We start from the raw sequence: 16,084 nt of genomic DNA on the forward strand, positions 1-16,084 counted from the left end.
TAAAATGTGCAGTTTTGTCACACAACACAATGTCTCAAGTTTTGAGGGAGCATGCAATTTGCATGCGGACTGCCCACCAGAGCTGTTGCCAGAAAATGTAATGTTCATTTCTCTACCATAAGCCTCCAACGTCATTTTAAAATAATTTGTCATTACATCTATCCGGCCTCACAACTGCAGACCACGTGTAACCACGCCAGCCCAGGACCTCCACATCCGGCTTCTTCAGCTGTGGAATCGTCTGAGGGGGGAGGGGTGCTGAGGAGTATTTCTGTCTGTAATAAAGCCCTTTTGTAGGGAAAAACTCATTCTGATTGGCTGGTCCTGGCTCCCCAGTGGGCCATTTCACCGTACTAGTGCATGTGACAATAAAACTTGAAACTCTTATCGCAGTATCTTTTGACTATTGCAAGGCCATCTGTCATTGTAAACATACATCTTTCAACCTTTTGTTAGGTAACTGGTAAAACATTACCATTCTTGGCTAACTCTGTGCTATTCCCAAACATGTCCTCTGTTGCGTTGGCGGGAGCCGTCTCTCTGGAATCAATGGTCTCTACCTTTCCTGTGAAGGAAGACAGAATCATCATTACATCACACCAAGTTACAATGGAGTGAGCTATTACATTTCCTGTTTTTAGTTCAGTTATGCCAGTCAATGTTGGATTTGTTGACATCATTAAAGATACACGGTATAGGTTTAAGTCAAGGATTAGGGCTCAGACTCTACCAGTTGTGGCATTATAGATGGTGAAGAAGAGACCTCCTCCAATGCCCATGCTGTGGGCGTTCACCAGCCCCACACACAGCAAGGCAGCAATAGATGCATCCACTGCAGAGCCCCCTTTCTGCAACATGTCTCTGAGATTTATAGTGGACACACAAACACACGCTCTGTAAGGACATACGCTGGGAGATGAGAAGCAAGTACAGGGAGTGAACATTTAATATAAACAGACATGAAACAAAACACGGACAGCGTCTGGACAGGGGAAACATAACGACATTAATGCTGACACGGGGATCACAACTGAGGAACAGACAGATATAGGGGAGGTAATCAAACAGTGATGAAGTCCAGGTGAGTCCAATGAAGCGCAGATGCGCGTAACGATGGTGACAGGTGTGCGTAACGATGGGCAGCCTGGCGCCCTCGAGCACCAGGGAGGGGGAGCTGGAGCAGGTGTGACGCGCAGACAAAAGTTTGTATTCAGTGGCCCTGATTTGCATAAACAAGCGCTAGTTTGTGAAGAAACAGCAGGCAGTTTACACAGACAGAATTAATTTGAAATGGTGGATGAACATACATAAACTCAGAAGCAGGAGCATATTTGTATGTTCAGACAGGGATCTTTGTATTGTATATGAATGTCTCCAACAACATTTCAATGAGTAATTTCATTGGTGTGCAAACGTTTGAGACTAGTACTGTATGTACATGCACAGTATGTTTGTGTTTGTGTGTGAGAGAGAATTCTAACCTGCCGATTTCTGAGCATGGGCCAGCATCGGCTGCCACGGCAGCCCTTGAGTAGGAATGGTCATTCGAGGACGCCCTGCTCCCCAAACCAAAGAACACTCCCACAAAAGTGCTCACCGCTGCCACCAGCAGCACCACCAGACCCACCACTATGGATTTATGGACCATCTTTCTGTCAGGGAAACACAGGACATCATATTAGATTCAATTTCAATTGAAGGGAGTTAGACAAGTATAAACACACAGAAACACATGAGCAAAGACGAAAGAAAGAGAGAGGAATCATTTTGCAAACATGTGCATCATAATTATGAAATGTGAGTTGTCACTAAGTTCTCTAACATTCTGTTCAGATATAAAACCATGCCATTACAACTCACCTCACTTAACAGTGTGTCCTCCTAACCTTATATAGAGAGTAAACTCGATAGTAATCCTTTCAGTATATCAACCCAACAAGATACACTTTCCTCCTAACTAGTTTATTTTGTTGAAATCTGAGACTGGTTTTATACAGGCATCCCAACTCTGATTCCTGTACCCAATTATTGGCAAAAGAGCTGCTCTGGGTCAGAATACCAATTATTGGTGAAAGATCAGAATTTGGCTGCCTGTGTAAACGCACCCTTAGAGGTCAACCTACTAAAACATGTAACAACAACATGCCTATTGATTACTAATACCAGTCAGCAAAACATTTCCTAATAACACTTTGATTCTTACCTTGGAGTAACGCAAATAGCAAGCTTTGACATGCTGCGATAAGAAAGTGAAATATGTATACTGTACAGTCACACAGATGTGCCATTGATGAGAGGGTAGTGTCCGCATTTTGAAAAGGGGATCTGCATGCTGTTGTTGTTTTTTATCTAATCTAGCTGGTTGAATATTTAAATTCAGATAAGAGCCTTTTGATATCCCTAATGAGAATGTTCCACTGCTTGCACCGTACACGCTTAGAAAAAAAGGTTCCAAAAGGGTTCTTTGACTGTCCCTTTTTGGTTCCAGGTAGAACACTTTTGGGTTCCATGTAGAACCCCTCTGTGGAAAGAGTTCTACATGGAACCCAAAAGGATTCTACCTGGAACCAAAAGGGTTCTACCTTGAAGCAAAAAGGGTTCTTCAAAGGGTTTTCCTATGGAGACAGCCGAAGAACTCTTTAGGTTCTAGATAGCACCCTGTTTCTCTAAAAGTGTATTGTACAGATATTGGACATACAGTACTGTAACTACAATTGTATAGAGCAGCAATTACTTACTTTATTTTAGCAATCTTTACTTAAGTATCTGAAACCATCTCCAAATAAATTTCCTGATATTCCATAAGTCAAAATCTACGAGAGGCCAGCTCTGTGAGAGTGTGATTTGAATGAGTCAGGCGCAGGAGGGTAAATCACCGAATACAGAGTTTATTCCGTGGGAAACAGTTATGCTGGATAGCGTCAACAAGATACGCTATCCAGGCACACAGGGAACAATAGCCCCGGAAATATCGCGCGCCAAAACCAGTCATCTACCGCAGGAGCCTCGGTCTGGCTCTGGTGCCACGGTGCCAGAACCGGTTGGTAACCTAAAACACATTGGAATGGCGTTAGGTTAGTAGAGGAGTGGCGGAGAGAGTTCTGGGCATATTCTGCCCATGGCAAGAACACCGAACACTCCCCTGGCCGGTCCTGGCAGTAGGACCGCAGGAACCTACCCACATCCTGATTTACCCGTTCCACCTGCCCATTAAACTCGGGGTGGAACCCAGAGGTCAGGCTGACCGAGACCCCCAGACGTTCCATGAACGCCCTCCAGACTTTGGATGTGAACTGGAGACCTCGGTCAGACACTATATCCTCTGGTACCTAGTATTGCCGGAAGACGTGTGTAAACAGGGCCTCCACAGTTTGCAGGGCCGTTGGGAGACCGGGCACAGGAAGGAGGCGGCAGGCCTTTGAAACGCGGTCCACAACGACCAGGACGGTGGTGTTACCTTGGGAGAGGGGAAGATCAGTCAGGAAATCAGCACTTAGATGAGACCATTGCCGTTGTGGAATTGGTAAAGGTTGTAACTTACCCGCTAGGATGTGCCTTACTCTGGGCGCACACCGAGCAGGAGGAGACATATACCCTCACGTCCTTAGCCAAGGTAGGCCAACAGTACTTTCCGGTCAGGCAGCGCACTGTACGACCGATACCTGGGTGACCAGAGGAGGGTGACGTGTGTGCCCAGTAGATCAGACGATCACGGATAAGAGCAGGCACGTACCGCAGCCCAGCTGGACACTGAGGTGGAGATGGATTTGTGCGTAATGCCTGCTCTATATCCACGTCCATCGCCCATACTACCGGCGCCACAATGCAGGAAGCCGGGAGTATGGGGGTGTTGTCTCTGGGCCTCTCCTCTGTGTAATACAGCCGTGACAATGCATCTGCCTTCACGTTCTTCGTACCCGGGATGTATGACAGTGAAAAATCGAACCGGGTGACGAATAGGGCCCACCTGGCCTGGCAAGGATTCAGCCTCCTCGCTGCCCAGATGTACTCCAGGTTACGGTGGTCCGTCCAGACGAGGAAAGGGTGTTTCGCCCCTTCGAGCCAATGCCTCCACACGGTTAAAGCTCGGACAACAGCCAACAGCTCCCGATCACCAACGTCGTAGTTCTGCTCCGCCGGGCTGAGCTTCTTAGAGAAGAAGGCACAGGGGCGGAGCTTGGGTGGCGTGCCCGAGCGTTGAGATAGGACAACGCCTATCCCTACCTCGGACGCATCCACCTCCACTACGAACGGTAGTTATGTCAGCCTCAGCAGACCAGCGGAGCCGGCACGGCCCACCCTTCAACAGAGATGTAATGGGAGCTGCGACCTTGCCAAAGCCCCGGAAAAACCTCTGATAGTAGTTGGCGAAGCCCAGAATGCGCTGCACCTCCTTGACCGTGGTGGGAGTCGGCCAATTACGTACGGCTGAAATGAGATCCCCCTCCATCTCCAAAACCTGAGGTGGTAATGTGGTATCCGAGGAAGGAGACGGACTGCTGGGAAAACATACACTTCTCCGCCTTGGCATAAAGGTCATTTTCCAACAGTCGGGCTAGCACTTTGCGAACCAGAGACACATGCTCAGCGCGCGTAGCGAAATACAACAGAATGTAATCGATGTAGACCACTACACCGTGACCAAGCATGTCACGAAACACCTCGTTCAGAAAGGACTGGAAGACAGATGGAGCATTCATCAAACCGTAGGGCATCACCAGGTATTCATAATGCCCCGTGGTTGTGCTGAATGCTGTCTTCCACTCAACCCCCTCTCGAACACGCACCAGGTTGTACGCACTCCTGAGATCTAATTTGGTGAAGAAGCGCGCCCCATGCATTGACTCGATCACTGACAGAATGAGCGGGAGAGGATAACAAAATCTTACCGTCTCCTTGTTCAGTGGTCGATAATCCATGCAAGGGCGCAGACCACCGACTTTCTTCTTCACAAAGAAGAAACTCAAGGAGGCAGGTGAAGTGGAGGGATGTATATAGCCCTGGTGCAGGGACTCGGCGACGTATGTTTCCATAGCCGCCGTTTCAGCCTGCGACAGGGGGTACACATGACTCCTGGGAGCTACAGCATCTACCCGGAGGTTTATGGCGCAATCCCCCACCCAATGAGGTGGTAACTTGGTAGCCTGCGTTTTAGAGAATGCCTGCGCCAAATCGAGGTATCCGGGGGGAATGCACACGGTGGAGGTACTGTCTGGACTTCCCACCGTGGTTGCACCAACGGAAACACTTAGACACCTACCCTGACACTCTTGCGACCACCCCGTGAGAACCCTCTGTGGCCATGAGAAGGTGGGGTTGTGGAGTGCTAACCAAGGGAGACCTAATACCACAGGGAAAGCAGGAGACTCAATAATATAAAAAGTGACCTGCTCACAATGAGTCTCCTGGGTAGTCATGGTGACTGGTGCAGTAACCTCCTTAACAAACCCTGACCCTAATGGTCGACTATCAAGTGCTCTGATGGGGAGTGGAATGGATAGGGGAACCAATTAAATGCCTAGCCGGTGTGAGAATGCCCTGTCCATAAAGTTCCCAGCTGCGCCTGAATCGACTAGCGCCTTACACTGGGGAACTACCATGTGATCGGGAAAGTAGATGGGTAGGGTTCAGTGCGCAGCAGAGGGCTCTGAACGAGTGTGGGTGTTCGATACCTGGGGTGATGCGAGAGTGCCCTGCCTGCCGCCTCCAGACCCAAAAGATCGCTGATGACAACGTGTGGTGTACTGTCCCTTTGTGCCACCAGTGTGACACTGTCGCTGTCGTCCTCCACTCTCTCGGATGGCGGTTCCACCCAGCTCCATCGGCTCGGGATCCGAGTCGGCCCGGGGTGGGAATGGGCAGACCCCTTCCAGGACGTCCTCTGGCTGCCAGCAGGTTGTCCAAACGAATGGCCATGTCCACCAGTTGCGCGAAGGACAACATGGTGTCCCGGCAGGCTAGCTCCCGTTGGACGTCCTCCCACAGATGGCACCGGAAATGGTCGATAAGGGCCCGCTCATTCCACCCGGACCCCGCTGCCAGAGTCCGAAACTCCAAAGCAAAGTCCTGCGCGGTCCTCGTCCCCAGCCTCAGGTGGACCAGCCACTCGCCCGCCTCTCGACCTTCGGGCGGGTGATCGAAGACCGCCCGAAAGAGGCCAGCGAACTCCCCGTAGTTCTCCAACGCGGCTCCTCCTTCGTTCCACACCGCGTTGGCCCACTCCAGGGCTTTCCCCGAGAGGCAGGAGACGAGGGCGGACACCTTCTCCCACTCCGGCCTGATGCTGGAGAAATAGAGCTCCAGTTGGAGGAGGAATCCTTGGCAGAGCGCCGCCGTCCCATCAAACTCCTGTGGTCGGGATATCTGGATCCCTCCGGGTGCTGGGGTGTGGGTAGCTGGATCCGGTTGACCAGCTGGTCTCGACAGATCGGGTCCTCTCCAGGCGTTGGCTGTTCTTAACATGATGTAGTTGTAGATATTCCATATGAGGTCCAGATGTACATAAACTATAAGGTGAAATATAAATAAGGGACAGTTCGAAATTTACTGGGGGTTGTCATTTTTTTTGCTTTGGGGAGGGTTGTGTGTTTTTTTATTGGGCACAGGGAAGGGTAATGTTTTTTTTCCCTGGTTTACATTTGCCCTTCTGACAGGTTTTACTATAGAATTTGTTCCATCCTAGCCATATTTCCTCATCTGGAAGCATGTGCCACCCCTATATCAAGGTGTTTTTGTACTTCCCTTATGAACTACACTTCCACACGCTAACTACACCACAGGTCAATATACACTGAGTGTACAAAACATTAAGAACACCTGCTCTTTCAAGGACATAGACTGACCAGGTAAATCCAGGTGAAAGCTATCATCCCTTATTGATGTCACTTGTTAAATCCACATCAATCAGTGTATATGAAGGGGAGGAGACAGGTTAAAGAAGGATTTCTAAGCCTTGAGACAACTGAGACATGGATTGTGTGTGTGCCATTCAGAGGGTGAATAGGCAAAACGAAATATTTAAGTGCCTTTGAACGGGGTATGGTAGTAGGTGCCAGGCGCATCGGTTTGTGTCAAGAACTGCAACGCTGCTGGGTTTTTCACAATCAACAGTTTCCTGTGTGTATCAAGAATGGTCCACCACCCAAAGGACATCCAGCCAACTTGAGACAACTGTGAGAAGCATTTGAGTCAACATGGGCCAGCATCCCTGTGGAAAGCTTTCGACATCTTGTAGAGTCCATGCCTCGACGAATTGAGGCTGTTCTGAGGGCTCCTGTAAGTTGCTCTGGATAAGAGGTCCTCTGTAGCTCAGCTGGTAGAGCATGGCGCTTGTAACGCCAGGGTAGTGGGTTCGATCCCCGGGACCACCCATACACAAAAATGTATGCACGTATGACTTTGGATAAAAGCGTCTGCTAAATGGCATATTATTATTATTATTGCTAAATTACAAAATGTAGTGGTAGGTGGATCGTTTGTCCAGCTCTGCAATAGACTAAATAGCATCATACCACACATAAAATCTTTGGTATCACTTTACTTGACACCCAGCGTCATAACACGTTATGACACGGTCATAACCATGTTATAATATGTCATAACAGCTGACATTACTTGTCATAACCTGTCATAATATGGTCATAACACTGTCATGACACATATATTTAGACCTGTGACATATATTGCATTATTTTATGGATGGTTATGACACCTACATAAGAGTGTCAAACCCACAAAACCTACCATGGTAGTTATTTTAGAGCTCGTTATGACACCTACAACTGAACAAAAGTGTTGGTTCCTTGTTTCATGAGCTGAAATAAAAGATCCCAGAAATGTTCCATACGCACAAAAAGCTTATTTCTCTCAAATGTTGTGCACAAATCTGTTTACATCCCTGTTAGTGAGCATTTCTCCTTTGCCAAGATAATCCATCCACCTGACAGGTGTGGCATATCAAGAAGCTGATTAAACAGCATGATCATTACACAGGTGCACCTTGTGCTGGGGACAATAAAAGGCCACTCTAAAATGTGCAGTTTTGTCACAAAACACAATGCCACAGATGTCTCAAGTTTTGAGGGAGCATGCAATTGGCATGCTGACTACAGGAATGTCCACCAGAGCTGTTGCCAGAGAATTTAATGTTCATTTCTCTACAATAAGCTGCCTCCTACGTTGTTTTAGAGAATTTGGCAGTACGTTCAACAGGCCTCACAACCGCAGACCACGTGTATGGCGTCATGTGGGTGAGCGGTTTGTTGATGTCAACATTGTGAACAGAGTGCCCCATGGTGGCGGTGGGGTTATGGTATGGGCAGGCATAAGCTACGAACAACGAACCCAATTGCATTTTATCGATGGCAATTTGAATGCACAGAGATACCGTGACGAGATCCTGAGGCCCATTGTTGTGCCATTCAACCGCCGCCATCACTTCATGTTTCAGCATGATAATGCACGGCCCCATGTCACAAGGATCTGTACACAATTCCTGGAAGCTGAAAATGTCCCAGTTCTTCCATGACCTGCATACTCACCAGACATGTTTGGGATGCTCTGGATCGATGTGTACGACAGCGTGTTCCAGTTTCCACCAATATCCAGCAACTTGGCACAGCCATTGAAGAGGAGTGGGACAACATTCCACAGGCCACAATCAACAGCCTGATCAACTCTATGCGAAGGACATGTGTCGCGGTGCTTGAGGCAGATGGTGGTCACACCAGATACTGACCGGTTTTCTGATCCACGCCCCTACCTTTTTAAGGTATCTGTGACCACTAGTTGCATATCTGTATTCCCAGTCATGTGAAATCCATAGATTAGGGCCTAAATAATTTATTTAAATCGACAGATTTCCTTATATGATCTGTAACTCAGTAAAATCTTTGAAATTGTTGTATGTTGTGTTCATATTTGTGTTCGGTAAGAGTGCCAAAACCCACAAAACCTACCACACAAGGCAAAACATTCCATTACACCATAGCCTACTTGTCAAAAGTATGTTTATGGTTGTAGTCAAAGCTCATCACTAAGCTAAGGACCCTGGGACTAAACACCTCCCTCTGCAACTGGATCCTGGACTTCCTGATGGGCCGCCCCCAGTTGGTAAGGGTAGGTAACAACACATCCGCCACACTGATCCTCAACACGGGGGCCCCTCAGTGGTGCGTGCTTAGTCCCCTCCTGTACTCCCTGTTCTCTCATGACTGCATGGCCAAGCACGAATCCAACACCATCATTAAGTTTGCCGATGACACAACAGTGGTAGGCCTGATCACCAACAACAACGAGACAGCCTGTAGGGAGGAGGTCAGAGACCTGGCCGTGTGGTGCCAGGACAACAAGCTCTCCCTCAACGTGCTCAAGACAAAGGAGATGATTGTGGACTACAGGAAAAAGAAGAGGACCGAGCACGCCCCCATTCTCATCGACGGGCTGTAGTGGAGCAGGTTGAGAGCTTCAAGTTCCTTGGTGTCCACATCACCAACAAACTAACATGGTCCAAGCACACCAAGACAGTCGTGAAGAGGGCATGACAAAACCCATTCCCCCTCAGGAGACTGAAAAGATTTGGCATGGGTCCTCAGATCCTCAAAAGGCTCTACAGCTGCACAATCGAGAGCGTCCTGACTGGTTGCATCACTGCCTGGTATGGCAACTGCTTGGCCTCCGACCGCAAGTCACTACAGAGGGTAGTGCGTACGGCCCAGTACATCAATGGGGCCAAGCTTCCTGCCATCCAGGACCTCTATACCAGGCGGCGTCAGAGGAATGCCCTAAAAATTGTCAAAGACTCCAGCCACCCTAGTCATAGACTGTTCTCTCTGCTACCGCATGGCAAGCGGTACCGGAGCGCCAAGTCTAGGTCCAAGAGGCTTCTAAACAGCTTCTGCCCCCAAGCCATAAGACTCCTGAACATCTCATCAAATGGCTACCCAGACTATTTGCATCCCCCCCGTTGCTGCTACTCTCTGTTTATTATCTATGCATAGTCACTTTAATAACTCTGCCTACATATACATATTACCTAAATTACCTCGACTAACCGGTGCCCCAGCACATTGACTCGTATTCTGATCTACAATGAACAAAAATATAAACGCAACACGTAAATTATGCACAAAAAGCTTATTTCTCTCAATTTATTTGCACAAATTTGTCTTGGGAATGGGCAAATTTGTGTAAAAAATTGAGAGAAATAAGCTTTTTGTGCGTATGGAAATATTCTGGGAACTTTTATTTCAGCTGATGAAACATGGGACCAACAATTTACGTGTTGCGTTTATATTTTTGTTCATTGTAGATCAAAAACAAATAATCGTGTTTGAAGAACATTGGTCAGCAGCACTTTTGAATTGAGAATGAAAACTTCTCTATTGATTTATATACACTACCGGTCAAAAGTTTTAGAACACCTACTCATTCAAGGGTTTTTCTTTATTTTTACTATTTTGATGAAGACATCAAAACTATGAAATAACACATATTGAATCATGTAGTAACCAAAAAAGTGTTAAACATATCATAATATATTTTATATTTGAGATTCTTCATATAGCTACCCTTTGCCTTGATGACAGCTTGGCATTCTCTCAACCAGCTTCACCTGAAATGCTTTTCCAACAGTCTTGAAGGAGTTCCCACATATGCTGAGCTTTTCCTTCACTCTGCGGTCCAACTCATCCCAAATCATCTCAATTTGGTTGAGGTCTGGGGATTGTGGAGGCCAGGTCATTTGATGCAGCACTCCATCACTCTCCTTTTTTGGTAAAATAGCCTGGAGATGTGTTGGGTCATTTTCCTGTTGAAAAACAAATGATAGTCCCACTAAGCCCTAAACAGATGGGATGGTGTATCGCTGCAGAATGCTGTGGTAGCCATGCTAGTTAAGTGTGCCTCGAATTCTAAATATATCACAAACAGTGTCACCAGCAAAGCACCCCCACACCATAACACCTCCTCCTCCATGCTTTACGGTGGGAAATACACATGCAGAGATAATCCGTTCACCCACACCGTGTCGAACAAAGACACAGCGGTTGGAACCCAAAATCTCCAATTTGGACTCCGGACCAAAGGACTCTTTTCCACGGTCTAATGTCCATTGCTCGTGTTTCTTTGCCCAGGCAAGTCTCTTCTTCTTATTGGTGTCCTTTAGTAGTGGTTTCTTTGCGACAATTCGACCATGAAGGTCTGATTCACACGGTCTCCTCTGAACAGTTGATGTTGAGATGTGTCTGTTACTTGAACTCTGTAAAGCATTTATTTGGGCTGCAATTTCTGAGGCTGGTAACTCTAATGAACTTATCCTCTGCAGCAGAGGTAACTCTGGGTCTTCCATTGCTGTGGCGGTCCTCATGAGAGTCAGTTTCATCATAGCGCTTGATGGTTTTTGCGACTGAACTTGAAGAAACTTTAAAAGTTCTTGAAATGTTCTGTATTGACTGACCTTCATGTTTTAAAGTAATGATGGACTGTCGTTTCTCTTTGCTTATTTGAGCTGTTCTTGCCATAATATGGACTTCTTCTTTTACCAAATAGGGCTATCTTCTGTATACCCCCCTACCTTGTCACAACTGATTGGCTGAAACGCTTTAAGAAGGAAATCAATTCCACAAATTAACTTTTAAGAAGGCACCTGTTAATTGAAATGCATTCCAGGTGACTACCTCATGAAGCTGGTTGAGAGAATGCCAAGAGTGTGCAAAGCTGTCATCAAGACAAAGGGTGGCTATTTGAAGAATCTCAAATATAAAATATATTTTGATTTGTTTAACACTTTTTTGGTTACTACATGATTCCATATGTGTTATTTACATGTAGCTCAGTTGGTAGAGCATGGCGCTTGCAACGCCAGGGTTGTGGGTTCGTTTTCCCATGGGGGGCCAGTATGAAAATGTATGCACTCACTAACTGTAAGTCGCTCTGGATAAGAGCGTCTACTAAAATGTAAATTTCATAGTTTTGATGTCTTCACTATTATTCTACAATGTAGAAAATAGTAAAAATAAAGGAAAACCCTTGAATGAGTAGGTGTTCTAAAACTTTTGACCGGTAGTGTATATCTTTTTCTTTTTCTATCCTTTAAATCAGGAGCATTTGATAAGCAACATGCGATAAGCATTTTTCTTAATTTTTAATTTTTAGAAGCAACATGTGATAAGCAACCTTTATGGCTCATGTCTGTGATGAACACAGAGCAGATTTTATACTTTAACAACAACAGTCTATCAAAATGATATGCTCTTTATCACTGAATTAACACCCCATTGTGTTAACACCCCCGGTGTGTCACATTCATCAGTAGATCCCAGCACCAGGTATAGGTGAGTTAGTGTTACAGGAGGGGGGCGCAGTTCCAGAGCGACCCACTAGGTGTCATCCTCCGACAACCTTAGGCACGTTATTTTGTATCCTGGCTTCGGGACCATCAGTAAAGTTCCTTGTTTCACCATCTCTGCCTACTGCCTACTGTCTAACCTGCACCACACCTGGGTCACACCTCACACAACCCTTACAGAAAACTGAGCCACTATGGACCCAGCGGAGGCAGCAGAGTATCATAGCGCATTGACAATGCAGGGAGCCATGCTGAACCAGCATGACCGCAGCCTGCAGCAGATCACCGAGAATCTCCGCCAGCTGACGATCGCCGTGCAGAGCCGGGTGGACACCCAACCAGCACCGGCAGCCGGCATAGCGGAAGCCACGGCAGCAGTGTCTCCAGTCTCACCTGCGACATTGCGGGAACCCGCCTACCACCTCCAGAGAGGTACGATGGACGTCCAGAGGACTGCAGGGAATTCCTCACCCAGTGTTTCCTAATATTCAGCCTACAACCCTCCTCCTTCCCGACGGAGCAGGGCCGGGTGGCCTACATTATCACTCTGTTGACGGGTCGAGCCCTTTCCTGGGCTACCATGGAGTGGGAGAGCCAAACTCCGGCGTGCTCCAATTCCTACCTATTCACCCGGGAGCTACGCAAGGTGTTCGACACCTCTCGGGTGGTGTTGGGGCACGAGGCCGGGAGTGTGACCGTTTGGTGGCGGACAACTCTGTGGAGTTCCGGACCCGGGCTCGAGAGGCAGGATAGGAGGAGGCCGCCATGGTCGTCCTTTACGCTCAGGGGCTATCGGAGGGGATGAAGGACGAACTCTCCTTCAGGGAGCTACCTGAGCGACTGGACGGCCTCGTCGACCTCTCGGTGCGGGTAGTCAATCAGCGACGTGAGAGAGCGTACGAGAGAGGCATGACGCCGGAGAAGCCGGGAAACAGGAGGGATTGCTAGTACCGGGAGGGGTGCTAGCGAGCCGGAACCGAAACCCCAACTCCAGAGACTCCCAGACTTTTCTCGCCATCAGGGTTCAGTGGGCCCGCGCTGCGTGTCGGGCGCATATACTGGTGGATTCTGGGGCCACAAGAAACCTGATGGATGCGGGGCTGGCCCAAGGGTGGAGTGTTCCGTTACTCTCCCTCTCCGAGCCGGTTCCGGTCATGGGCCTGGACGGCCGGCCGTTGGGGTCGGAATTTCATCACCCGGCGCACTGTTCCCGTGCATGTCCGGGTGGTGGGGGGGGCTATGGGAGGATATCCAGTTTTTCATTGTGGACTCTCCGAAGTGTCCCCTCGTCCTCGGGCACCCCTGGCTGGTCGCCCACAAACCCCGGATAGACTGGTCCACAGGGCTGCTCATCCTGGAGGGAGGCGCCGCCCCTGTCCTGTTCCGGTCTCCACCGACCACTCATCAGTCCAAACCACCATCCCAGACCATCTACCAGTCCTCACCTCTTTCCCAGGTCCTCAAAACCTCCTACCACCCTAGCGGCGGTTGCCACCGGGAGGACGGCGGCTACAGACTCCATCACCGGCCCAGACCTGGCAGGCGTTCTCCGGGAGTATTGGGATCTGGGGGAGGTGTTTAATAAGAGGCGTGCCAAGGGTCTACCTCCTCATAGGCCATACGACTGTGCTATCGATCTCCTGCCGGGCACCATGCCCACACGTGGGCGATTGTTTTCCTTGTCCCGGCCGGAGACGCTGGCCATGAGGGAGTATATCGACGAGGCACTCGTCGAGGGTCACATCCGTCCCTCTACCTCGCCCGTGGGTGTGGGCTTCTTCTTCGTGGGGAAAAAGGACAGTGGGCGCTCAACGACATCACGGTTAAGAACCGCTACCCACTCCCGGGTCTTCACCAAGCTGGACTTACGTAATGCCTACAACCTGGTGAGGATTCGGGAGGGAGACGAGTGGAAGATGGCATTTAACACACCCAGTGGGCATTACGAGTACCAAGTCATGCCGTTTGGTCTAGCCAACGCGTCTGCCGTGTTCCAGGCGTTGGTCAATGACGTGCTCCGGGACCTCCTTGACTACAGCATCTTCGTGCATTTGGATGATATCCTCATATTTTCGAAGGACATGAGTGAACACCAGCAGCACGTTCGGCAGGTCCTCCAACGCCTTCTCCATCACCAGCTCTACGTCAAGGCGGAGAAGTGTGTGTTCCACACTGAGACAGTCTCCTTCCTGGGGTTCATTGTCACCCAGGTGGACCTACGGATGGACCCAGCCAAGGTCAGCGCGGTACTGGATTGGCTCCAGCCCTCATCCTTCAAGCAACTACAATGGTTTTTAGGGTTCGCTAATTTTTATAGGCGATTCCTTTTCAATTTTAGCTCTCTAGCCGCTGCCCTGACAGCCCTCACCCAGACGAGCGTACGCTCCTTCGCCTGGACCCCGGAAGCGGGGAACGCATTTGATATGTTGAAGCAGCGCTTTACATCGGCCCCGGTCCTCGGGCATCCTGATCCGTCCCTGCCTTTCATTGTGGAGGTGGATGCTTCAGACGTTGCGGTGGGAGAAATCCTGTCCCAGCAGTTCCTCACGGACGGTAAGACTCACCCCTGCGTGTTTTTCTCCTGTCGGCTGTCCCCGGTGGAGTGGAATTACGACGTGGGGAACCGTGTATTGCTAGTGGTCAAGCTCAGCCTGGGGGAGTCGAGACATTGGCTAGAGGGGGCCGCCCATCCATTTGTCGTATGGACTGACCACAAGAACTTAGCCTACATTCAGCGGGCCAAGAGGCTCAACTCATGCCAGGCCAGGTGGGCGTTGTTCTTCACCAGGTTCCCGTTCACCATCTCATACTGTCCTGGGTCGAAGAACACCAAGCCTGACGCGCTCTCCCGGCAGTTCGACCCCGTGGACCTGGTCTAGAAGGACGACCCCATTGTCCCCAACGCCCTGATTGCTGCCCCAGTTTCGTGGGGAATCGATAGGCTGGTCAGAGCAGCGCTACGGCGGGAGCCCGATCCGGGCGGAGGTCCATCGGGGAGAATGTACGTACCCAAGGCTGCGCGCTCGCGACTGCTTCAGTGGGCGCATGCGTCCGACCTCACCAGCCATCCGGGGAGCGCCAGGATGTGGGAGTTCCTGCGTAAGAGGTTCTGGTGGCCATCTGCTGAGGGGGATACGCGCACCTTCGTGGCTGCTTGCCCGGTGTGCACGCGCATGAAGAGCTCACGTCAGCCCACGGCAGGGCTGCTCTGACCCCTGCCTATCCCCATTTCCGCCCTACCCCCCTCTGATGGATACACAGTCATCCTGGTCGTTGTGGACCGGTTCTCGAAGGTTGCCCACTTCATTCCCCTTCCCAAACTCCCGTCGGCCAGGGAGACAGCGAAGTTGGTGGTGCAGTACGTTTTCTGGGTCCATGGCCTTCTCCAAGATGTGGTGTCAGATCGGGGCCCTTAGTTCACCTCCAGGTTCTGGGAGGCGTTCGCCACCTGCCTCGGCGCCTCCGTCAGATTGTCTTCCGGCTTCCATCCCCAGTCGAACAGGCAGATGGAGCGCATCAACCAGGATCTGGAGGGGGTGCTGAGGTGCTACGCCTCCAGCAACCCAGCTACGTGGAGTCAGCCACTGGCGTGGGTGGAGTACGCCCACAACACCCTTCTCTGCTCTGCTCGTCCACCAGCCTGTCCCCCTTCCAGTGCCAATACGGGTACCCCCCCCCCTATTCCCCAAGCAAGAGGAGGAGGCGGTGGTCCCGTCAGTCCAGGCCCACATCAGTCGC

General features: G+C 49.7%; 1 protein-coding gene across 1 annotated transcript in view; it reads right to left on the minus strand.

Annotated features, from left to right (window-relative positions):
* LOC121573790 (glutathione hydrolase 1 proenzyme) overlaps window positions 1-16,084 on the minus strand; it is a 30,983-nt gene that overhangs the window by 10,309 nt on the left and 4,590 nt on the right. Inside the window, exons 2-4 of the mRNA XM_041886082.1 lie at window positions 1,482-1,652; window positions 731-861; window positions 476-565 (exon numbers count right to left, since the gene is read on the minus strand). Of these exons, the coding sequence (XP_041742016.1) occupies window positions 476-565; window positions 731-861; window positions 1,482-1,648 (388 nt within the window). The 5' untranslated portion in view covers window positions 1,649-1,652. The remainder of the gene's footprint in view (window positions 1-475; window positions 566-730; window positions 862-1,481; window positions 1,653-16,084) is intronic.

The sequence above is a fragment of the Coregonus clupeaformis genome, chromosome 9, assembly GCF_020615455.1.
Source record: "Coregonus clupeaformis isolate EN_2021a chromosome 9, ASM2061545v1, whole genome shotgun sequence".
NCBI lineage: Eukaryota > Metazoa > Chordata > Actinopteri > Salmoniformes > Salmonidae > Coregonus > Coregonus clupeaformis.